A 24,412-nucleotide genomic window follows, 5' to 3' on the forward strand; every position below is an offset into this window, starting at 1 on the left:
GTCTCTCTCTCTCCCTCCCGCCTTCCCTCCCTCTCTCTCTCCCCCTCCCTCTCTCTCTCCACACACACACACACACACACACACGCACACGGCCTACATAACAACGTTATTATGCACAACTCTGCTTTCCCATAGTACAAATTGAAATATCTTTGGCAAATACATATTTGACTACACTGTGAGGAATATTTACATGAAAAATAACTGGGAGATCTGATAAAGCAGTGGATTTTCAGCAGGCGGGAGGTCCCGCAGGAAGCGGTAGGTGGGGAGAGGGAGCGAGGCAGGCCCGAGTTCCACGCAGAGACGTTTCGATTGGAAACAACCACAGAATGTTTCAAGGAAACTCTTTGGTTTCAGACTTTTTAACCCACCAGGCTGCAGTTCCGTCCTCCCTGACGCAGAAACTGGAAAACTGCAGGGACCCGGCCTCCTCCAGCCGGCGGGGTCCTTCCCGGGCTCTGGCTTGGATCTGGAGGGAGAGACCCCAGCAGGGCTGCCGTGACTCACTGGGCCAGCTCCCCCTCGCCCCGCCCCGGCCTCCCTCCCGCCCCTCCCGCCTCTCCCGTCCTCAGCTCTCACTCTGGCTGGGAGCAGAACTCAGCCTCGGACTCCCGTCGCCGTCCACCCACCCTGCCCTGGTCACGCTGTGTGGTGACCGCAGGCCGGAGACATGAGGGCGGCCCGCACTCTGCTGCCCCTGCTGCTGCAGGCCTGCTGGGCAGCCGCACAGGACGAGCCAGAGTCCCCAAGAGCAGTGGCCTTCCAGGGTGAGTGGGGCTGGGGCTGGGGGCTCCGCACTCCTTGCTCTTTGCTGCCGGCCTCAGGCCAGATGCGCAGGGTCCCTCCTGACCATGCAGACTGGGGACCTGGAGCCCCAGAATCCCACTCCCGGCTTAGGGCAGCTGCAGCGCCGGGCTCTGCCCCAGGAAGCCTCAGTCGGGGGCCCCTGGGGGGGTTCACGTTCTTAGCGGGGTGGACAGCAGGCAGCTCGGGAGGGGCTCCGGTCGCGGCGGAGCTGGTGCGGGCTGACTCAGCTCCCCCACCGGGAACACCGTCCAGCCTCGAGTCCAGGCCATGGTCCCTGCTCTAGAATAAGGCGTGCCACTGCGAGTTCTAAATCCAGCGAGAGGCCTCATGTGAGGTCTCATTTGTCCAGTCCCTGCAGGGACGCCCTGCCCTTTGGGGGAACCCATGAAGGGCTCTGACTCCCCTCGGGGAGCAGGAGCCGTCCGGGGTCCCTCACTCCACGCTGTCCCACCGTCCCCACCACGGGAGGCTCCTGCTGCCTTTTCCCGGGGAGCCTCTCCAGGCCTGGGGCTCTGCGCTGAGGGTGGGCCCCAAAGTGGCTCCGGGAATGGGCCGAGAGTGCGAAGGCCCCTCTCCTCTGTCTCCGGCCAGACTGCCCCGTGGACCTGTTCTTCGTGCTGGACACGTCTGAGAGCGTGGCCCTGAGGCTGAAGCCCTACGGGGCCCTGGTGGACAAGGTCAAGTCCTTCACCAAGCGCTTCGTCGACAACCTGAGGGACAGGTGTGGGATGCGGCTCGAGCTTCCTCGTGCTTCTGGCCCTCGGAGGGGGGACCCTGGTGGCGTCGGCCTCAACCTCCCCTCTAAGAAGGGCGAGCGCTGCCCTGGCCAGATCCCCTCCCGGCGCCTCCAGAGTGAGCTGGTTTGAGATGGGACTGCTGGAGGGGAGTGGCACCTGGCCAGCAGGGCCGAGGTGACAGAGAGGCTGGGCTTCCGGGACAGAGGGCCCACAGGCTGACCGGGAGGGCTCAGGGCACTGGCCCGGCCGTGCAGTCCTGCCTGGCGCCTGGAGCCTTCCCCTCACCACCTGAACCCTGGTCATTCCGTGGGCAGCGGGAGCCTCTGTGGGCCCTGGACCCTGTGTTCTGAAGGTCCCCGACGCGGGCCAGGAGGGTGTCACTCAACCCCGGGGTCCCCAGGCTTGGTTGTGCGCTTGGGACATGGCACACTCCACTCCTCGTTCCTACATACAAGCCTGTGGCCAAGGACAGGTGGGAGAGGCAGAGACGGGGGGTCCCTATAGTGGGGCAAAGGGTGTGCGGTCAGGGCATGGAGAACGGGCCTCCCACACGTGACAGGCCCTGGCGATGCAGGGGCACAGCTCAGCCAGCGAAAGACCCCCAGTCTTCCCCGACCCTGCTGACTGGCCCCGGCAGGAGCCCCCCACCCACGAGAAGGGGCCCAGTCAGAGGCCACCGGTAACACCAGGGTGGACCCTGAGCCCCCTCTGTGCCCAGGAGGAGCCACTGGGACCAGAAACCCTGAGTGTAGTGGAAATGTCCAGCCCTGGGAGGTGGGGGCAGCTGTGGCGGCACCGGGAGGGGCAGCCACGTGGCCCAGCATCCCCCGCGGTGCCCTCGCTGCCTTTACTCAGGCGTCCCATGCCTCAGTTTCCCACCTGTGGAGTAGGGGTCAGTCGTGCCCATGTTGCTGCCACTGGGGTTCCTGCAGGAGCCTGTCACTCCGTCTGACTCTGTCTGCTGCATGGGTTCGTGGGTGGGTGGGGTGGAGGCAGCCCAATCTTCTGGGCCTCTTGGGGGACCCAGGGGACCCTGGTGGTGTCGGCTTCAACCTCCCCTCTAAGGAGGAAAAGCCTTGCCGTGGCCAGAGCCCCTCCCGGCGCCTCCAGAGTGAGCTGGTTTGAGAGGGACCTGCTGGTGGTGGCACCTGGCCGGTGGGGCCGAGGTGACTGAGGCTGAAATGTGGGAACAGAGGCTCCCACGGGGACAGAGGACAGAGAGGGGGCAGAGCGGGCTGCTCAGACCCACCGGGGCGCCCCCTCCCCCACTGCCATGCTGCCCACTGCAGGCCCCCGGACCCCGCCCCAGCAGGGCCACACGCTCAGGGCTCCTGGTCTGAGGGCCCGAGGGATTGGGGCACAAGCCACTTGCTGGCCACACCCGCCTGCCCAGCCTCCCGGGAGGGCCACCTCAGGCCCGCAGAGCAAGTCCAGTAGTGGGTCAGCCACAGGCAGGGTGACGGCGTGCCCTGGGACGGGTGGTGACGGCAGGAGGGGCCTCCCGCTTCACGCCCGCCATGCCCACGCCCGGCAGGTACTACCGCTGTGACCGGAACCTGGTGTGGAACGCGGGGCGCGCTGCACTACAGCGACGAGGTGGAGATCATCCAGGGCCTCACGCGCATGCCCGGCGGCCGCGACGCCCTCAAGAGCAGCGTGGACGCCGTCAAGTACTTCGGGAAGGGCACCTACACCGACTGTGCCATCAAGAAGGGGCTGGAGCAGCTCCTCGTGGGGTGAGTGGCCCCGGCTCCTGCCCACACTGCTCTCACACGGGGACCCAGCCTGGGCCGGGGATTCGGCTGCAGCCTCCGTGTCCTCTGGGAGGCTGCACGGCCTCCCTGACCCACTTTGTGGGCAGGAAAGAGACAGAGACAGACACAGACGGAGAGAGACAGAGAGCTAAACAGAGGGACAGAGTCAGGCAGGCAGAGACAGAGACAGAGATGAAGAGACACAGAGACAGAGGAACAGAAAGACAGCGAAAGAGAGACAAGAGACAGAGAGACAGAGAGAAGCAGAGACAGAGACAGAGAAACAGGGAGAGAGATAGACAGAGACAGAGACAGAGGGACGGGGAGACGGGGAGACGGTGGCCTTCCCCACAGCCTCAGTACCAAGCAGGGCTAGGAGCACTGAATCCAGGCCCCATTACCCGGAAGCACGGGCGGAATTTCTTCTGCTCTCTCGGGGTTTTCCTGGACGGAGGGGTTTCCTCCATCCCGGCGTCCAGCTGTGGGGATGGTGGGGCCACAGCCCCGGAGTCTCCGGAGGGGAACGTGGCCTCCCCACACGCAGCGCCTCCCGAAGCCGCAGGATCCCAGTGGGTCTCCAAGGCTGCCCCGTCCAGCAAGGACGGTCTCAGAGGCCACACTGCCAGCGTGGGCCGGGCGCCCCCTTTCCAAGGGCTGTGCCCACCTCCCTCCAAGCTGGTGCCAAGCTTGGAGTCACCAGGGGAGCCAGGCCTCATGCCAACTGCAAGGGGTGCGTGCGGCCCCACGTGGAAGCCACAGACAGACACGACTCAGCGTAAATGAGCTCGCCCTCCTGGCCCAGACGCTGCGTCCCCAGAGCCCGTTCGACTGCCCCGACGCTGCCTCGCTCCTTCCTCGACCACTTCCCTCTCTGGGGCTGCATCTGGGGCCCTCTCATCACCCCCATTTCCTCTAAAAGCCCCGAGGCAGCTTGTGGGTTGAACGAGGCAGGCGTCTCAGGGAGGGGCACGCTCCCTGCCCCTCAGCATCCACCCACTGGTCAGCGGTTTTGCACCCAGGGCACCCCAGGCACCGAGGTTCCTTTGGGGTCCCGTGCACCTGTCCCAGGAGGGTGTGAATTTTCCAAAGCAGTTTCGAGTAGTGGGACCCACAGAGCGTCATTTCCCACAGTGATGTTCTTTTCAGTGAGCCCACCTATAGCAGCGTCGGCAGAGAAACAGCTCCCCCGACAAGACAGGGACCAGCACCCCCCAGAGGGGCTCGGGCCTCCCTCCTGCTCCCCAGATTCAAGTGATTCTCACCTGGTACTGAGTCTCACACTGCCTTCCAGGGGCTCCCACCTGAAGGAGAACAAGTACCTGATTGTGGTGACCGACGGCCACCCGCTGGAGGGCTACAAGGAGCCGTGCGGGGGGCTGGAGGATGCTGTGAATGAGGCCAAGCACCTGGGCATCAAAGTCTTCTCGGTGGCCATCACGCCCGACCACCTGGTAGGCCCCGCCTGCCCCGAGGATGCCCCCGAGCTCACGGAGTGGCGGCTGCAAGCCCCCCACTCCAGGCGGCCGGGACCGTCTTTTTGTCCTCGGGAGGGTGTGGGCCCTGCAGCCGGCCACCCTTGCTCCTGAGAGGCCAGCCCCTCCTGCCGAGGCACCAGAGCACCCTGGCCCAGCCTCCCCTCTGGCCCTGTGGGATGCAGTCCTGGCCGTCAGGGGTCCAGCCCTGCTCAGCCCACTCTGCACGTCGTCCCCAGGAGCCACGCCTCAGCATCATCGCCACGGACCACACGTACCGGCGAAACTTCACGGCGGCTGACTGGGGCCAGAGCCGCGACGCAGAGGAGGCCATCACCCAGACCATCGACACCATCGTGGAAATGATCGTGAGGCCCCCGCCCGGGAGCCGGGGAGGCCCGGAGCGGCCCCAGGTGGAAAGTAATTCCATGTTTCCTTTTCTCTTTATAGAAAAATAACGTGGAGCAAGTGGTACGAGCCCTCCCGGCCAACCCCCAGCCATGAGTCTGTACACATCTCCACCCACATGTCCACCCGTGTGTCCAGGATGCGTGTCCCCCTGATGTCCACCCACACGTCCACCCATGTTTTCTGGTCACACGTCTGCCTGTGTGTCCACCCGTGTGCTGGGACGTGGGTCCCCTGTGGTGTCTGCCCCTGTGCCTGGGTCACTTGTCCCCCGTGTGTCTGCCCATGTTTCCCAGCTGCGTGTCTGCCCATGTGTCCCCCAGTGGACTGGGATGTCTGTCCCCCTGCGTGTCCCAGCCACGTGTCCGTGGCTTTCCCACTGACCTGTCTCCACCCTTCCCCCCACAGTGCTGCTCCTTCGAGTGCCAGGTGAGTGTGGCCACCCTGACCCCACGCCCTGCACCCTGGGAAGCTGAGTCTGGGGTCCAGGCCGATCGTCCCCTCTGCCTTGCAGCCTGCAAGAGGACCTCCAGGGCCCCGGGGCGACGCCGGCTTCGAGGTGAGTGGTCGCTCCTGCACATCCTGTGTGGGGGTGTCCCTGCAGCTCGGGGCCTGGGAGTGGCAGCACCGAAGCCTCCTGGACCCCCCGAGTCCAGCGGGAGGGTCCAGGCGGCAGATCCCGGCTTGTGCAGGGTGTGCGCTGCCCCAGGGGTGCTGGGGGCTTTCGGGGGCTTCTGAGGGCATCTCTGCCCACCCTGCCCTCAGCCACACTCTGCTCAGGAGAAGGACCTTTCTGGGGTTCAGAGGGTGAGAACGTGGGATCCCTGGTTACGTGGGGCTCACACAGGATGACCTTGAACCTTAGAATTCGCTGTTGAATCTGAGCCAGGACCTCAGATTTCTGTCTTCTCCTAAAAACCATCAGACCCAGCATCTGTGGGCCCCTGAGTCCCATGGCCACGTCCAGGGTCGAGCAGTGACCCTGGGGGGCTTCTGTGCCTGGGGGTCCGCAAAGCCGCGCAGACAGGAGCAGAGGCCGGGGGCCAGTGTGCAGAGTGGAGTTCCCAGACCCAGGCTGACCAGGAGTGGCGGGGAAGCCGACTGGAAGCCCTGGGATCCCTGAAGGCTGGATGAAGCGTCTTTTTAAAAACCTGTTTCATGAGCCAGCTTCTTATAAAGAAACAAGACTGCTCTCAACCTTGACCTGTTTTGTGTTCCAGGGAGAACGAGGCAAGCCAGGGCTCCCAGGAGAGAAGGGAGAAGCCGGAGACCCTGTGAGTGCCTGACTGTGGGTGGGGGTGCTAAGAAGCTGGAGGCGGGGGAAGGACTCGGCTTCAGAAGCTTCCAGAAGAGTGGCAGGGTTCTGAGTGCCAAAGTCACACTGCCCGTTTCTCATGGGTGGGAGAGAGCCTGGGGTGCCCAGCCCAGCCATCCTTCCACACAGCACCCCAGGAGGCCCCCGAGCCCACCTGCCAGGGAGGGGCCGGGTGGGAGGTACCAGGTCGGAGGTGCCGAGGTGGTCAGGGTGGCACCGTTTCCAGCCTCTGCGGTGGCTCCTTGGCCCAGATCCCATCCACAGACCTCCCCTCGCCCCCAGCTCCGCCTCGGAGCCCCCCTACACCACGGGCCGTGCAGCAGGGTGACAGGTCCTGGGCTGGAGGGAGGGGTGTGGGGCTGGGCGGGACAGGCCCCACCCCTCCAGGGGGTCTCACCGTCTCCTCCCGTGTTCCAGGGAAGACCCGGGGACCTCGGACCCGTGGGATACCAGGGGATGAAGGTGCGTGCCCCCCTTTCCTGGCCCAAGCCCGGTGGCGCCCTCAGCCCTGAACAGCTCTAACGATGCCTTCCCCTTCCTCTTCCTCCTCCGCTGGGTGTGTAGGGAGAAAAAGGGAGCCGCGGGGAGAAGGTGAGTGAGACTGAGCCTCTGCTTCGGGCGCAGACAGTATCCTCGACGGGAGACCACGTGCCTCAGACCCGCTCCACCGCCCTCACCGTCCCCTCTGTCTGGAAGGACGGACAAGGACCGCCATCTGGGCGCCCAGCAAGGGCACCTGTCACTTCCACCCACCCCAGAGCGGGGGTCCCATGGGCTTTACCCTCTTCAGAGTGGGGGGATCCCACAGGCATTACCCCCTCCAGAGCGGGGGTCCCACGGGCAGTTATCCTCTCCAGAGAGGCCCCCAACCCAAGTGACGGTGCGCCCTCGGGTTGGGGGCCCCTGCAGTCCAGGGCAGCCCCTGCCTCGAGTGGGCCTAAGCCACTCTGCCCTCCCTGCCCCAAACACTCCCTCACAGCCCCCTCCTGTCTCCGCAGGGCTCCAGGGGACCCAAGGGCTACAAGGTGAGTGTGGGTTGCTGGGACAGGGAGTTCTGCCACAACGCCAGCACGTCTGACCTGCATCTGACCCCTGCCTTCATTTTCCTGCCTCACAGGGAGAGAAGGGCAAGCGTGGCATCGATGGGGTGGACGGCGTGAAGGTGACGCGGGAGGGTGGGGAGGGTCTGGGCAAGGATGACCTGGGGAGGGGCGGGGAGGGATGGGGTGAGGGTGAGGCAGGGGGACGGGGAGGGACGGGGTGAAGGTGACCTGGGGAGGGGACAGGGAGGGACGGGGTGGGGGTGACGCGGGAGGGTGGGGAGGGTCTGGGCAAGGGTGACCTGGGGAGGGGCGGGGAGGGATGGGGTGGGGGTGACCTGGGGAGGGGCGGGGAGGGACGGGGTGAGGGTGAGGCAGGGGGACGGGGAGGGACGGGGTGAGGGTGAGGCAGGGGGACGGGGAGGGACGGGGTGAGGGTGAGGCAGGGGGACGGGGAGGGACGGGGTGAGGGTGACCTGGGGAGGGGCAGGGAGGGACGGGGTGAGGGTGAGGCAGGGGGACGGGGAGGGACGGGGTGAAGGTGACCTGGGGAGGGGACGGGGAGGGACAGGGTGGGGGTGACGCAGGGGGACGGGGAGGGATGGGGTGGGGGTGACCCGGGAGGGGCGGGGAGGGTTGGGGTGGGGGTGACCCGGGAGGGGCGGGGAGGGACGGGGTGAGGGTGACCTGGGGAGGGGCGGGGAGGGACGGGGTGGGGGTGACCCGGGAGGGGCGGGGAGGGACAGGGTGAGGGTGACCTGGGAGGGGCGGGGAGGGACGGGGTGAGGGTGACCCGGGAGGGGCGGGGAGGGATGGGGTGAGGGTGACCTGGGGAGGGGCGGGGAGGGATGGGGTGAGGGTGACCCGGGAGGGGTGGGGAGGGTTGGGGTGGGGGTGACCTGGGGAGGGGCGGGGAGGGACGGGGGTGGACACATGAAGGTGACGCCAGCAGGAGCGTCTGCCAGGTGAGGCTTTCCAGGGAGGGCGTGGAGGAGCCACAGCCGCAAAGGCTGACGGGGGATCTGCCCCGCTCGCCCACTTGGCCATCAGACTTTGTGGTTTTCTTCCTCTCTCCAGGGGGAGACGGGGGTACCCAGGCCTGCCAGGCTGCAAGGGCTCGCCCGGGTTTGACGTAAGTCAGTTCCTCTCGCTGGAGTTTTGAGGCTGTGCTCCAGGCCACCCGCGCGCAGACTCACTTTCCACTTCTGTCTGTGCGGCCGTGGCCTCATGCTGCCCTCTTCTCTCCAGGGCGTTCAAGGACCCCCCGGCCCCAAGGGAGACCCCGGTGCCTTTGGGCTGAAAGGAGAAAAGGTGAGCGACTCTGGGCCCCTGGAAGGCATGGCCTTCACTTTGGCCGAGCGCTGAGTCGGAAACCGCTCCTGGAAGCAAGCCCTGGTCTGAGCAGCTCGGCCGCCCATGCGGCCTCAGCGGGGAGGAGCTGGCAGAGGCTGGAGGCAGGCAGGGGAGCGGCGGGGACAGTGCCCAGCATGGGGACAGCAGCGGATGGGACCACGTGGGGACAGCAGCAGGGACAGTGCCCAGCGTGGGGACAGCGGCGGGGGACAGGGGACCACGTGGGGACAGCGGCGGGGGCAGTGGCAAGCGTGAGGACAGCGGTGGGGACAGGGGACCACGTGGGGACAGCGGCACGGGCAGTGCCCAGTGTGGGGACAGCGGCGGGGACAGGGCACCGCGTGGGGACAGCGGCACGGGCAGTGCCCAGTGTGGGGACAGCAGCGGGGACAGGGGACCACGTGGGGACAGCGGCGGGGGCAGTGGCAAGCGTGAGGACAGCGGTGGGGACAGGGGACCACGTGGGGACAGCGGCACGGGCAGTGCCCAGTGTGGGGACAGCGGCGGGGACAGGGCACCGCGTGGGGACAGCGGCACGGGCAGTGCCCAGTGTGGGGACAGCAGCGGGGACAGGGGACCGCGTGGGGACAGTGGCAGGGGCAGTACCCAGCGTGGGGACAGCGGTGGGGACAGGGGACTGCGTGGGGACAGCGGCGGGGACAGTGCCCAGCGTGGGGACAGAGGCGGGGACAGTGTCCAGCATGGGGACAGCGGCAGGGACAGGGGGACTGCGTGGGGACAGCGACGGGGACAGTGCCCAGTGTGGGGACAGTGGCGGGGACAGGGGACTGCGTGGGGGACAGCGGCACGGGCAGTGCCCAGCGTGGGGACAGCAGTGGGGACAGGGGACCGCGTGGGGACAGCGGCTGGGACAGTGCCCAGCGTGGGGACAGTGGCAGGGACAGTGCCCAGCGTGGGGAACAGCAGCCATGGTGCTCCTGCCGGGGCCTTCCCTGCAGCCCAGCGTTCTTCAGGCCTCTGCCATTGGTCCCCACACCTGCTGCTGGCTCTGCGCTGATGGGACCCCACCGCGTCCCCTGCAGCCTGCAGGTCACAGCCCAGAACGGCCCAGTTCATGCGGAAATCAGAACAGGCCAAGGGTGGCGTTTAAGGCTGCAGGAGGGCGGGGGCATGAGGCGCGAGAAGGAACTTTCTAGTCTGACTTAAAGCCGAGTCAGTGGTTGCTGGTGTTTTCTCCGGAGTTTCTTCGATGAAACCAGAGGTGCTGGGGAAGACGAGGGTGAATGCTGACCCCACCCCAAACGTGCTCCCACGAGGAGCTCCTGTGCCCAGCAGGCAGTTTCCAAATCTCATCTTTACGTTCCCAGATTACCCTCCAGGCCTAGATTTGAGTTTGCCAATTCCCCGGCCTGGCAAAGCTGTGCCTTCTCTAGCGGAACCAAGCCCTGCCCCTTAGACAAGCTGGCCCTCAGCTGGGCCTCATGGGGAACAAGGTTGGAACTTTCCAGGAGGTTTTAGTGCTGGGCTGTGGTGGCTGGGGGGTGCCGGGGGTTCCAGGGCAGGGAAGCCGCTGGTCAGTGAGAGCGGCCTGAAGTCTGGGTGATGGGGGTGCCGGGGGGCCCAGGGCAGGGAAGCCGCTGGTCAGCGAGAGCAGCCTGAAGTCTGGGTGAGGGCCCTGGGTGCTGCGCCACTGGAACGATCGTGTGACCCCCCATTTTCTTCAGGGCGAGCCTGGAGCCGACGGGGAGGCGGGGAGACCCGGGAGCTCAGGGCCACCTGGAGACCTGGTGAGGATGTGCACGGCCCCCGCGGATGGGGGGGTTCGAACCCCCAGGGAGGGTTCGGGAGATGGAGCCACCATCCTACCCCTGTCTCCCACAGGGCGAGCCAGGAGAGCCTGGTCCCCCAGGAGAGAAAGGAGAGGCGGGCGATGAGGTGAGTTCCCCGGGGTCTCTCCACAGCCCTGAGACCAAACGCAGGGGGTGCGCCAGCCTAACACCGGCATTTCTTCCTCTTCCTCCCAGGGGAACCCGGGACCTGATGGTGCCCCCGGGGAGCGGGTGAGTGGGGCAGGGCGGCCTGTGCGGTTGGCCTCACCGTGTCGCTGTGGGCATGGCCTCCACGGCCCAGTCGGTCCTCCCAGCGCTGAGATCCACAGCGCTCCGGTCCAAGCCAAGTGGGCTTTCACCTGCGCGTCCAGGATACCTCCGCTCTCCGGCGGGTTTTCGTTCTGTGGAGAGCACAGCTTGCTCGGCCCTTCCCACGGTCTCGGAGCGGGTGGGACCTGGGGGACAGGGAGACTCTGGCCTCTGGAACCAGGGGGCATGAGGTGGAGGGACGGCCCGTCCCAGGGGTCCTGCTGAGGGAGTCACCTGGGCCAGGCCTCCAGCCCCACCCCAGCCAGGCGTGAGTTCCAATAGCTGAAGCTTCTCCCCTCCACGTCTCTCCACTCAGGGCGGTCCTGGAGAGAGAGGACCACGGGGGACCCCAGGCACGCGGGGACCAAGAGGAGACCCTGTGAGTTACAGTTCTTGGACCTGGGACCCCATGGGTCAGCAGATGCTGTGGCCGGGTCAGGCCTTCAGAACCACAGGATGTGCCACAAAGTCCCCGTGGCACCCAGACTCGGCCAACCCGTTGCCACACCATCCGGAGAGCAGCCCCCGAAGCCTGATGCTGGGTTGGTGTGAAGGTGCTGCCCTCCGGGCCCGGTGCCCACCTTCCCACCAGGCCGCGTCCAAATTTCTGCATCTGAGCTTGGGTTCTTCTTTGGAATAATTTTCCTTTGTTAAAATTGCCAGAATGAGGAAGTTGAGTCAGAACCCCAGATGGGAAACCAGGCCAGCAGGGCATCTGCTTGGGGAGTATTGACAGAGACGCCTTGCCCCAGAGCCGAGATGCTGGCAGCCCCAGGGGCCACCTCCCACCTTCAGCTCCATGGGCCGTGGGCCTCGATAGGCCACCCCACAGCCCAGCCTAGGGGTGCAGAAGCGCCTGGCCTTTCTCCGTCCTGTGACATGTCCTGGGGCGTGGCAGCTGGCAGACTTGGTGTGTCTCAGTCCCACCCGGCTCAGGGACAGTGAGGGCCTGGCAGGCAGAGTGAGGAGGAGAGAATGCCCCGTGTGCCCAGCTGAGCTGCCAGGCCTCAGGACACGCAGCTCCCGTGCGCCGTGACAGTTGGCCAGGGCTCCAGCAGGGCCGGGGAGCTGAGCTACGGCCAGGGCCTCCGCAGAGGGACAGGGATTTGGCCCACTGGGAGATGAGGGCTTTCTGAACCCCTCCTTGGGAGTTCCCAGAAGCACACAGCCCCCATGGGGGTTTAGGGGTACGTCAAAGCAGGGGTCATGTGACTTAGTGACTCAGACCGCCTTCCAAGCCCACCCCTCTGAGATCAGGAAATGAGACGGAGGGCCAGGCAGAGCCCAGAGGAAGGGCTAGGGCTCTGGTTTCCCAGCAGGCCACGGGTCTGTGGCTACAGAGACTTTCCAGGTCAGCAGAGCTCTCTGGAGAAGCTGGGGTGCAGGCAGGGTGGCCTCTGGGGCCCAGGAGGAGCTGCGGCCTCCTGAATGGAGACAGCCAGCCACGCTGGCAGCCACACAGATAACCACGCACGTGAGCCAAGGAAACGCTTGGCAAGGCTGGGAAGGGGCTGTGCGGGAGGGAAGGCCGGAGCCACCCATTGCCCACCGTGGACCCCACACTCCAGCTCCCAGTGTGCCCAGGCAGCTGTCCTCCCCAAGGATGGCCCAGCCCCATACTCACGACTTGTTCGTCCCCAGGGTGAAGCTGGCCCGCAAGGCGACCAGGGACGAGAAGGGCCCGTTGGCATCCCTGGAGACCCGGTAGGAAGCCCTGTGGGGTTGCAGGGTGTGGGCCCATTTGGGTCTTGGGGGTAGATACGTTCCAGCAGCTCACGCACTGGGAACTCATTTACATTTGAGGGCGTCTGCCTTCCCGTAGACCTCGGGGTGTCCCTGCGTGGGAGCCGGCTGCAGGGGGGCGAGGCGCAGCCTGGGCTGGGCTGGGTGTGGATTGGTGAGTGCAGGCTCAGCGCCCAGGGGACCGACCCTCAGATGCTCAGTCCCAGGTGGAGGAGCACCGTCTGGGGACCCCGTCTGGAGCAAGGGCGCCTCACAGTGGGGAAGAGGTGCTTGATCCCCTGGGAGACACTGTGGGGGCTTGGTCAGCATTTGTTTCTGGGTCAGGAGCCAGGCATGGCTGTGGCTGGAGGGAGACTGGGGATTGTGAGCCTATGGAAGGTTCCAGAATTCCAGGGTACAGGGATGAAAATGCACTTTCACCTCATGCTAAATTCCCCTCTCTGAGCCTCTGGAGTCGCTGTGCACGGCTCAAGGCCTTCTGTCTCTTCCCGCTTCTGGAGACGGCCGTGATGGTGTCCGCACTATGCTGCTGCCTGCAGGCCGGGCTGGGCCCTTTCTGCCTCGTCCGGGGGCTCGCTCTCCCTCATGGACAGGAAGGCCTCCACGCGGTCACACCCAAGTCTGTGCTCTCCAAGCTTGTCTGCTTCTGTGGAGGAATTGACCTTACGGCCCCACGTGGGCAGCTGCCCACCCACCGAGCACAAGGCCAGACCCCAGACATGGCCGCTGTCTCAGCCGCTGGTCACTTTAGCAAGACAGGGCCTAAGACCCAGGGAAGTGGGAGCGGCTGTCCCAGTGCAAGGCCCCTGTGTTTCTGTGCACAAGGTGAAATCGTGCTTTTGTGATGCCAGTAGCTGTTACACAGCTGTTGAAAATACCTGAGTCACGGATTAGCACCCGGCAGGGCTTGGCAGGCAGGGTCTGGGCCGTTCATCCGCCTGGTCCTGCGTGCCCCTCGTGGCAGGGGCAGAAAGGGCTCCTGGCACCTTCCTGGGGACGTGCGCGGCCGCAGCCTCTGATCCTCTCTGCCCTTTGAGCTCCGGCCAGTGTCCGCCCGAGGCTGACCTGCCATGTGGTCACCCCAGGGCAGGGCCGAGCGCAGGCCACCGTGAGTGGAAGTGGCCGAGCGGCCAGTGGCAGGCTATGGAGAGCAGGTGGCGTGGGGCTGTGTTTCAGGCTCGGAGGCTGCTCAGGACCTTGGCAGCAGGAAGCCCACAGGCAAAAGTCTCAGTGGGACTGAACGTCCCGAGGCCGGGACCTGCCTGGAGAATTCTGACCACACCCTTCCTGCTTTCTGTTTTCAGACTAGTTAGCAGTCGCTCTAAGATAAAAGAAAGCAGCTTTCAAGAGCTGTGGTAGGAGAGGCCGTCCTGTAAGCCGCCGGCTGCGGGGCCTCCGGAGCCTCCCGTGCCGAGGGGCGGGCTGCACGGGCGCTGGCTGGTCCGGTGCCCGGGGATCTGGGGAGCAGTTCCCCCCAACGCCTGAGGCCGGGGCACCCTCTGGCCCGTTGCTCACAGTTGCCTGGCCAAGGCAGGCGCATGTTCACCTGGAGCCTCCCTGGGGCCTTTCAGGGCCTGGGGGTGTGGACAGGTGGCTTTGGAGCTCCCGGCTGGCCTCCCGGACTCTCCCTGCTCAGCCCTTGCCAGCCTTACCCCTCCCCTCCACGCAGCCCAGCACGGGGTTGCATCCCCCGTCTCCCTGTGGACGCCAGAAGGGGCTGGGCCCTCAGTGCTGGTCCTGGGAGCTGCCCCCGGGAGCCGCCTCTGCTGCGGCTCTCCTCCTGGTGCCTGTGGTGTGGTCTGACTGTGCTGTGTTTCAGGGTACATTGGTGAGGTCCAGGCCTCCCCCCTCCCACTCACCTGGCCCAGGATACCCTCCTTTCCATCCTCCCTCCTGCCCCCCTGCTCACGTTCCCAAGGCAGGGTGTCAGGGTACCAGACTAAGCCCTGTGAACCCCAAGTTTGGTGAGTTCTGGGCTTCCTTGAGGCCCGTGTGCAAAGTCCCCAGTTAAATGTGCAATCCTGACGCTGCCGGACATGGTCACGCGGGTTGCAGGGGCCTCAAGGCCAGGGCTGGGTGCACGCGGGGTGCAGGGGCCTCACGGCCAGGGCTGGGTGCACGCGGGGTGCAGGGGCCTCACGGCCAGGGCTGGGTGCACGCGGGGTGCAGGGGCCTCACGGCCAGGGCTGGGTGCACGCGGGGGTACAGGGGCCTCAAGGCCAGGGCTGGGTGCACGCGGGGTGCAGGGGCCTCACGGCCAGGGCTGGGTGCACGCGGGGTGCAGGGGCCTCACGGCCAGGGCTGGGTGCACGCGGGGTGCAGGGGCCTCACGGCCAGGGCTGGGTGCACGCGGGGTGCAGGGGCCTCACGGCCAGGGCTGGGTGCACGCGGGGTGCAGGGGCCTCACGGCCAGGGCTGGGTGCACGCGGGGTGCAGGGGCCTCACGGCCAGGGCTGGGTGCACGCGGGGTGCAGGGGCCTCACTGCCAGGGCTGGGTGCACGCGGGGTACAGGGGCCTCACGGCCAGGGCTGGGTGCATGCGGGGTGCAGGGGCCTCACGGCCAGGGCTGGGTGCATGCGGGGTGCAGGGGCCTCACGGCCAGGGCTGGGTGCACGCGGGGTGCAGGGGCCTCACGGCCAGGGCTGGGTGCTTGCATAGTCGAGGTAAGGAGAGCGGTACACCAGATGCCAACTATACAATACACTAGATGCCTGCCTGGTGGAGTCACGGGTCAGGCTGGAGAGTGGGCCGCTCAGGTAGTGGGAAGCTGTAAACCTTTGAGGCGGAACCACCGGGAAAGGCCCCATTGGGAAGCATCAGCCCAACCACAGGCCCAGGGACAGGCGTGCGACCAGCTCATGGTGGGTCTCGCAGGGCCAGTGGCCAGCGGCCGCGTGCACACCACTCCCTTCTCACGTCCACGCTGGGAAGTGCTTGGGGCCCCTGGGCTCAACTCGGAAAGGCCCTCGAGGGTGGGGTCTGGGGCCAGCTCTGGAAATGGACCTCACAGCGGGTCCTTGCGGGATGTGGGGACGCAGTGAAGCCCAGCAGGTGGCCTCAAGTGCAGGTGGGGGCAGGGCCAGTGGTGTCCAGGCTCAGCCCACAGAGGGTCCTGTCGGGGGGAAAGGGCCTCGGGGACCAGGCCGAGCCCAGAGAGGACTGTGAGGGGGTGCAGGCTGGGGCCACTATGGGGGGACAGGAGGGGCAGGTGGTCTGCAGCCTGGGGATCAGCAGCCTCACCCCACCAGCCGGGTGCCCACAGAAGTCACCTGGGAGAAGCTTCAACGCTTGTAGGGGTGGGCCTGGCTCCCCCTGTGCTGACAGGACCAGGGCCTGAGCCTGGGGACCCTGATGCCTCATAGCCTGAGGCCCTCAGTTCAGGGTCAGGGGTGGCCGGGCCTGAGGCTGGGTGAGGCCTGTGTCCCACATGCCACATCTGTCTCTCTACAGGGCGAGGCCGGCCCCATTGGACCTAAAGGCTACCGAGGAGATGAGGGCCCCCCAGGGTCCGAGGTGAGACCCACTCCCCACCCACCCATGCCCACCAGGGGGACCTGAGGGTCCCAGAAACCACTCTGCCTGGTGCTGGCCCCACGCCCTCTGGGGACTCCATGGCGCTGGGTGTCCTGGCTCCCGTTGGGTCCTCTCCCGGCCCCAGGAGGGTCGTGCTTCCCTCCAGGGTCACCGTGTCTCAGCCTGCTCCCCTCATGCCTCCCTCTTCCCCCTCAGGGCGCCAGAGGAGCGCCAGGACCTGCCGGGGCCCCCGGAGACCCCGGGCTGATGGGTGAGAGGGTGAGTGTCCAACAGCTCGGGCCCTGGGTTGCCCCAGCCCCGCACCGTGGAGCTACCTGGGGTCCCCTGACTGGGCTGGGAGCACCCCAGCATCACTGGCTCCTGGCCACAGTCGGCAGCAGAGCCAGAGGCAGCTTCGAAGGGCCCCTCCTGCCTGGAGATCCAGGTCCCAGGGTCCATGGGGAACAGCAGTGCGGGCGGTTCCAGGGGAGGGAGCTGGCTTCCGGGCCAACAGGGGCCCTGCCTGCAGGTGCTGCTGGTACCCCAGGCCTGGTGATTCGCTCGGTGACAGCTCCTCTGCTCCCCTAGGGTGAAGACGGCCCCCCTGGAAATGGCACGGAGGGCTTCCCTGGCTTCCCCGTAAGTGCCCAGGCGCTGAGCCCACAGGGACATGCCCCAAGCCGCCTCCGGTGCCCTCTTCGGTGGGCTGGGCAGTCTTGGGTGGGTGTGTTGGCCTAGGAATTCTATGATGGATTCTGACAATCTCAGGCCCTTCCAATGTGCCCCCTTCACGGCCTCCCCTCTCGAATCAGAACACAGCATCACTGCCATGCTTTTCTGTGACAGGGGTATCCGGGCAACAGGGGTCCTCCTGGGATAAACGTGAGTACACCTTCTCCCCCGTCTGGCTGTGGGCACATACACTTCACAGTCACAGGGACACACACATGTGAACATACAGGTGCAGAAGGGCTCCTGAACAAAGATACGGGGTACACAGGCACCCACGGCTGCCCCACTGTCTGTGGTCACGGCCCCGGCTGGCATCGGCTCCAGAGGAAGCCCAGGCTGGTGGCCAAGGCCCGGCAAGGCTCCCGCCGGGGGTGCCGCCTGTGGGAGCCCCACGCTGCCCTGGTGGAGGGGGAAAGTGTGGGGGAAGAGAGTGGGGGAAGGGAGGGGGAAGAGAGTGGGGGAGGGGAGGGGGAAGAGAGTGAGTGAAAGGAGGGGAAGAGAGTGGGTGAGAAGAGGGGGAAGAGAGTGGGTGAAGGGAGGGGGAAGAGAGTGGGTGAAGGGAGGGGGAAGAGAGTGGGGGAAGGGAGGGGGAAGAGAGTGGGTGAAGGGAGGGGAAGAGAGTGGGTGAAGGGAGGGGGAAGAGAGTGGGTGAAGGGAGGGGGAAGAGAGTGGGGGAAGGGAGGGGGAAGAGAGTGGGGGAAGGGAGGGGAAGAGAGTGGGTGAAGGGAGGGGGAAGAGAGTGGGTGAAGGGAGGGGGAAGAGTGTGGGGGAAGGGAGGGGGAGGGAGGGGGAAGACAGTGGGGGAAGGGAGGGGGAAAAGAGTGGGGAAGGGAGGGGGAAGGGAGGGGGGAAGGGAGAGGGAAGAGAGGTGGGAAGGGAGGGGGAAGAAAGTGGGGGAAGGGAGGGGGCAGAGAGTGGGGGAAGGGAGGGGGCAGAGAGTGGGGGAAGGGAGGGGGCAGAGAGTGGGGGAAGGAGGGGGAAGAGAGTGGGGGAAGAGTGTGGGGGGAGGGGGAAGAGAGTGGGGGAAGGTGGGGGAAGAGTGTGGGGAAAAGGAGGGAGGAAGAGGGTGAAGAGTGCCTGCCTTATCTTTTTCTTTTTCCTTTTAAAATTTTGGCTTCCTAGAAAGAAAATAAAACCCTTGTTAACCCAAGTACTCTCCTGTTCCTGCAGGGTACAAAAGGCTACCCAGGCCTCAAGGGGGATGAGGGGGAAGCCGGGGACCCTGGAGATGATGTAAGTGTGGATGAGGAGCGGGACCAGCCCAGAGGCAGCCTGGGCCACAGAGGGGTGGCCCTCGGAGGGCAGTGGATGGGCACAGCCGGGGGGTGCTGCATGGGCCCAGCTGCTGGACGCTCTGTGGACTGGGCCGGTGCACAGATGACCAGACGGTCCATGGTCTGTTGAGACAACACGGTTTTCTTCCAGAACAATGACATTGCACCCCGAGGAGTCAAAGGCGCGAAGGGGTACCGCGGCCCCGAGGGCCCCCAGGTGGGTGGTTGGGACCTGGGTGCTGGGGCTCGGGAACGCTGGAAGAGGTTGGGAGAGTGGGAGGCAGCAGGAGGGAATGTTGGGGAGCACATCATCTCAGAGGATGGGGCTTTGGTGGGTGGGAGGTGCCAGTCGCCAGGGTGGGGTGGTGGCCAGGGAGACAGTGAGTCCTCAGGATGGGGCCCCGCCTAGACCACTAGTGTGCAAAGTGTCAACTGCCCTCACAGAACCCTCATGGGGAGACAGGGGGCGGGCAGGGAGGGGACGGGGTGGGGGCGGGCTTGTGCAGTGGGCACCTCACCCTCAGAGCTCCTCTTCTCCGTTTCTTGGACAGGGGCCCCCAGGACATCCAGGACCACCTGGGCCGGACGTAAGTGGGGCTCTGTGAACGTCGCTGGGGGTGACCACTTCGACCTCTGTCCCTTGGGGTGTGGGTCCTGTCCGTGGAAGCTCCTGCCGACACTGCTTGCAGGTGGGGGTGGGTTGTGGAAGAAGAGCTGGTACCAGGTCAGGGGGACACGTGACAGCCATGGGGGACCCGTGAGGACCGTGAGGGGACCCATGATGGTGCTGCTTCGTGACCATGTCAGGGTCCAGCCCAGTAGCAGGTAGTGGGCAGAGCCAGGCACACCTGCAAAGAACCCCCTGCCCAAACCCAGCCCTATGGGGGCCCCGGGAGGGTGACCTGGAGACCCGGCAGCCCCCGCTGGGAGGGGCCGTCCATGGCCTCAGTACCCTCACTTCTCCCTCCCAGGAGTGCGAGATTTTGGACATCATCATGAAAATGTGCTGTGAGTATCTCGCCTTGGAGAAACTGTCCTTATGGAGAGCAGGGCGCCAGCCCAGCCGGTTCCACTCTTAGGAGGGTCTCAGCGCACAGCCTTGACTGAGGAGGCTCCTCGGCCGGCCCCTACCGGCCTCTAAAGCACCCCCAGACCCCGAGCCCCGCACAGGCTGAGAGCCCTTGGCGTCCGGCGGGGAGGGCGGCCGGGGAGGCGGGGAGGCCGCCCCGAGAGCAGGAGTCTCCCTGAAGCCAGGACGCGGCCCTGACTGGTCTAACTGACTCTCTCTTCTCAGCTTGCTGTGGTGAGACCCGTGCTCTGCCTCCTGAGAGAATGGTTCCCGGGGGCGGGGAGCGAGGCCTGGGTCCGCGCATGTCACAGGATAGCGAGTGGCGCCCTGGTCCCCGCCCATGGCTCCCTGCACCTGCCCACCCCCCCTGGGGCCTGCTCCAAGCCAGCAGGGTCCTGGGTGCTGGGCTGGGCCTCGTCATCTTTCGCCCTTAACTGAAACAACCAGGAGCGGTTATTTAATATATTATTATTTAAATATATTATTATTTAAATATATTATTTAACCAGGAGAGTTAAATAAATAACCCTGCGCCATCGTTCTGGCCCACAGGCCCCACGCCCAGCCTGGCCAAGGGAGGCCGGCCCTGACCAGCCCACCAGATGGAGGGGCCATGGGAGGGGTGGGCTCATCCTGGGCCAAGCCAGACAGGACCCCACCATGTCAGGGGAGGACATGGCAGCCAAGGAGGGGCCTGGGTGGTGGAGGGGAGGGGCCAGAGCAGTGGAGGGGAGGGGCCAGAGCAGTGGAGGGGTGGGGCCTGGGCGGTGGGGGGCGGGGCCTGGGCGGTGGAGGGGAGGGGCCAGAGCAGTGGAGGGGTGGGGCCTGGGCCGTGGGGGTGGGGCCTGGGCAGTGGAGGGGTGGGGCCTGGGCCGTGGGGGCGGGGCCTGGGCAGTGGAGGGGTGGGGCCTGGGCTGTGGGAGTGGGGCCTGGGCAGTGGAGGGGTGGGGCCTGTGTGGTGGGGGCGGGGCTGGGCCATGGAGGGGTGGGCCCTGTGTGGTGGAGGGGCAGGCCCTGGGTGGTGGATGGGCGGGACCTGGGTGGTGGGGGCGGGGCCTGGGCCGTGGAGGGGTGGGGCGTGCTCTGCTGACACCTCCCCTGCCTGCAGAATGCAAGTGCGGCCCCATCGACCTCCTCTTCGTGCTGGACAGCTCAGAGAGCATCGGCCTGCAGAACTTCGAGATCGCCAAGGACTTCGTGGTCAAGGTCATCGACCGACTGAGCCGGGACGAGCTGGTCAAGGTGAGGCGGCCTCACCCTGTCCAGCTCCACCAAGCCCAGGCGCACCTGGGCCCTGCCATCCGGCCCTGCCAGGGCCAGACCCCAGCCCCACGAGCAGCTGCATCCATCCCTGTGACTGCCCTGCTCGTGACGGGGATGCCAGGCAGGCGCCAGCCCATCCAGGCCTCCAGCTCCATCTGGCAAGGCTGGCACACTCCACACAGGTGCCTCGGATGAGAGACAGCACCCCTCCCCTCCTTGAGGGGCTGCAGTCCCGGGTCCTGAGTCCTGGGGGTGGCTTCAGGGCTTGTCCCTCGTGGACGGAACCCAGGAGTGGGGTTCATCCACCAAGGAGGATTGGTTTGCAGGGGACCCAGGTCCCGGGGCCCGTGCCACCCTCTGGGCACCCACGGCCAACAGAGACACCCGAGGGAGGCTTGTGCGGGCCTGGGGCAAGCCCCGTGCTGACCCTGTGCCTGTTCCACAGTTCGAGCCGGGGCAGTCGTCTGCGGGCGTGGTGCAGTACAGCCACAGCCAGATGCAGGAGCACGTGAGCCTGCGCAGCCCTGGTATCCGGAACATGCAGGAGCTCAAGGAGTGAGTGCTCCACGCGGCCAGGAGTGCGGCGTCTCCAAGGGCCCTCCCACCCCTCACCCCTCACCCCGACCCCTGGCTGCATGGCGGGCCGGCCCATCCCTGGGGAGGCTGGGTCCTGACCTGATCCCAGGTGGGCTTGGCGCCGCGGCAGGGCTGGGCCCCACAAGCCCCTCATGCCCCTCACTGTCCAGAGCCATCAAGAGCCTGCAGTGGATGGCGGGCGGCACCTTCACGGGAGAGGCACTGCAGTACACGCGGGACCAGCTGCTGCCACCCAGCCCGCACAGCCGCATTGCCCTCGTCATCACGGACGGGCGCTCCGACACCCAGAGGGACACCACGCCGCTCAACGTGCTCTGCGGCCCCGGCATCCAGGTGGGGTGGCCGCCACAAGGCTGCACCTGCCCCACCTCGGGCACCCTGCAAGCCAGGGTGGCCTTCTCGCCAGGGTGAGGAGGGCAGAGCGGGTGTGCCACACCGACACTGTCTGTCCCCGCAGGTGGTCTCCGTGGGCATCAAGGACGTGTTTGACTTTGTCCCGGGCTCCGACCAGCTCAATGTCATTTCCTGCCAAGGCCTGGCACCCTCCCAGGGCCGGCCCGGCATCTCGCTGGTCAAGGAGAACTACGCAGAGCTGCTGGAGGACGCCTTCCTGAAGAACGTCACGGCCCAGATCTGCATAGGTGCGCACAGGATGCCTGGGGCAGGAGCAGCGAGCCCTGTCCCACACAGAGGCCCCCCCCCAGCTCGCTGTGACCTCCGGGGCATGGCCACACCTGTGCTTGGCCGTCAAGGTTCTGGGACATCTCCTTGCGGGGTTACAGGTGGGGCAGCGGGCTCATGCTACATGGTTTTTCTCCTTTGCAGACAAGAAGTGTCCAGATTATACCTGTCCCAGTGAGTACCTCAGTGGCCAGGGTGCATGGGGAGGAGGGTGCCGTGGCTGGGGTGGGGGCTCTGGGAGGAGAGGCTTTGTGGGGGGGCTCTGATAAGAGGGGGCTCTGGAAGGAGGGAGCCCCAGCAGGAGGGGGCTCCAGAAGGAGGGTTCTCCTGAGGAGGGGGTCCCGGGAGGAGGGGGCCGAGGGAGGAGAGTGGGTGAGCACCACACACGGTGCCCTCTGGGGAGCTTGGACTCCCTTCGGCCGGCCGGCCCCCCACGGCTGCATCCCGGGCCTCACGCTAATGCTGCCCGCCCTGCCCTCAGTCACGTTCTCCTCCCCGGCTGACATCACCATCCTGCTGGACGGCTCGGCCAGCGTGGGCAGCCACAACTTTGACACCACCAAGCACTTCGCCAAGCGGCTGGCCGAGCGCTTCCTCGAGGCGGGCAGGACGGACCCGGCCCACGACGTGCGGGTGGCGGTGGTGCAGTACAGCGGCACGGGCCAGCAGCGGCCGGAGCGGGCGTCACTGCAGTTCCTGCAGAACTACACGGCCCTGGCCAGCAGTGTCGACGCCATGGACTTCTTCAACGATGCCACCGACGTCAACGATGCCCTGGCCTACGTGACCCGCTTCTACCGCGAGGCCTCGTCCGGCGCTGCCAAGAAGAGGCTGCTGCTCTTCTCGGACGGCAACTCGCAGGGCGCCACGCCCGCGGCCATCGAGAAGGCGGTGCAGGAGGCCCAGCGGGCGGGCGTGGAGATCTTCGTGGTGGTTGTGGGCAGCCAGGTGAACGAGCCCCACATCCGCGTCCTGGTCACAGGCAAGACGGCCGAGTACGACGTGGCCTACGGCGAGCGACACCTGTTCCGGGTCCCCAGCTACCAGGCCCTGCTCCGCGGCGTCTTCCACCAGACGGTCTCCAGGAAGGTGGCGCTGGACTAGCCGCCCGCAGGCCGGCCCAGACCCTGTCCTCCCACCCCTCCCCACCCATCCTTAAACAGAGTTAAATGGGAGGCGAATTTTCCCCACCTTCCTGATTCACTAGATTTGTTTTGAAGGAACAGCTTGGAAAGCCAGGATGCAGCACGGCTGCCCGCTTCCCACAGCGCCCTCCGAGGCTCAGCGCTGCGCTGGCGTCTGCCTGGGCTCCTCGCCCCGGCTCTCCCACCCTCCCTGCCTCCTGCCCGCCCGCTCCTTCCCGGCGCATCTGTGCTGCCTCCCACCTGCCTGAGCCAGACGCCCTCTCGGCCTGTGCCACACGTGCCTCCCCCTCCTCTGTCCCCATCGCTGGCTTTTCCCACCAACCCAGAATTCCTCAGAGAATGACGTTTACTTTACACGTAAAGTCAAAGCAAGCTCCTCTCAGCTCATGGCAGCACTGGACTCTGTCTCGTTTTGGGAAACCAAGGTCAGGGGGCTGTTGTGGACACAGATCTCAGCCACTCAGCCCTGTCTCCTGAGGGTCCGAGGGACCAGCCTGGACCTCAGCCCCACAGCCCTGGGGGCCGCTGCTGACCAGCACTGACCCCGACTCAGAGAGCACTCGCAGGGGCGGTGGCTGCACTCAAGACCCTCGAGATTAAAGGTGCTAACCCCGGCTGCTCCTCCCTCCCGCAGAGACCGGGGCCGGGGCTGGACTGAGAACCCCGTGGTGCCACAGAGGCCCGTGTCTTCCTAGAAACAACGCAAACCTCTCCTCCTCACAACAGTGATGTGTTCGATGTTTTCTCCAAGGCCCTCTTTCTACATTCGTGTTATTTTTGCTCCTGTGTTTCCTCTGAACCGTATCCATGTCAACGACTTTTCCAAATAAAGGTTTTCACTCTTCTCCCTGGGGTTCCCCACGAGGTAAAATCCCACTGTGTGCACCAATGGAGCAATCATAGGAGGTCAGGGCCACGTGCCCACCTTCATCACCACCCCTCCCAGGCCACGTGTCCACCTTCATCACCACCCCTCCCAGGCCACGTGCCCACCCCCATCACCACCCCTCCCAGGCCACGTGCCCACCTTCATCACCACCCCTCCCAGGCCACGTGCCCACCTTCATCACCACCCCTCCCAGGCCACGTGCCCACCTTCATCACCACCCCTCCCAGGCCACGTGCCCACCTTCATCACCACCCCTCCCAGGCCATGTGCCCACCCCCATCACCACCCCTCCCAGGCCACGTGCCCACCTTCATCACCACCCCTCCCAGGCCACGTGCCCACCTTCATCACCACCCCTCCCAGGCCACGTGCCCACCTTCATCACCACCCCTCCCAGGCCACATGCCCACCTTCATCACCACCCCTCCCAGGCCACGTGCCCACCTTCATCACCACCCCTCCCAGGCCACGTGCCCACCCCCATCACCACCCCTCCCAGGCCACGTGCCCACCCCCA

The 24,412-nt window shown here is 66.0% G+C and overlaps 1 protein-coding gene across 1 annotated transcript; it reads left to right on the forward strand.

The window, feature by feature from the left end:
* The first annotated feature begins 630 nt into the window (after window positions 1–630).
* Window positions 631–23,334, forward strand: COL6A1 (collagen type VI alpha 1 chain). Its single transcript, XM_064380262.1, is given in 36 exon segments — window positions 631–770; window positions 1,402–1,531; window positions 3,082–3,118; window positions 3,120–3,283; window positions 4,593–4,752; window positions 5,013–5,141; window positions 5,224–5,244; window positions 5,590–5,610; window positions 5,696–5,740; window positions 6,402–6,455; window positions 6,914–6,958; window positions 7,061–7,087; window positions 7,495–7,521; window positions 7,614–7,663; window positions 8,620–8,668; window positions 8,785–8,847; window positions 10,575–10,637; window positions 10,732–10,785; window positions 10,875–10,910; window positions 11,305–11,367; window positions 12,630–12,692; window positions 16,183–16,245; window positions 16,462–16,524; window positions 16,834–16,884; window positions 17,092–17,127; window positions 18,148–18,210; window positions 18,403–18,468; window positions 18,803–18,838; window positions 19,223–19,259; window positions 19,546–19,554; window positions 20,429–20,562; window positions 21,029–21,138; window positions 21,330–21,513; window positions 21,638–21,821; window positions 22,006–22,035; window positions 22,343–23,334. Coding segments are annotated over 36 exon segments (3,087 nt in total). The 5' UTR covers window positions 631–673; the 3' UTR covers window positions 22,966–23,334.
* Window positions 23,335–24,412: the final 1,078 nt, after the last annotated feature.

The sequence above is a fragment of the Aotus nancymaae genome, unplaced genomic scaffold (assembly GCF_030222135.1).
Source record: "Aotus nancymaae isolate 86718 unplaced genomic scaffold, 86718_ANA_hifiasm-v0.15.2.pri h1tg000022l_1, whole genome shotgun sequence".
Lineage (NCBI taxonomy): Eukaryota > Metazoa > Chordata > Mammalia > Primates > Aotidae > Aotus > Aotus nancymaae.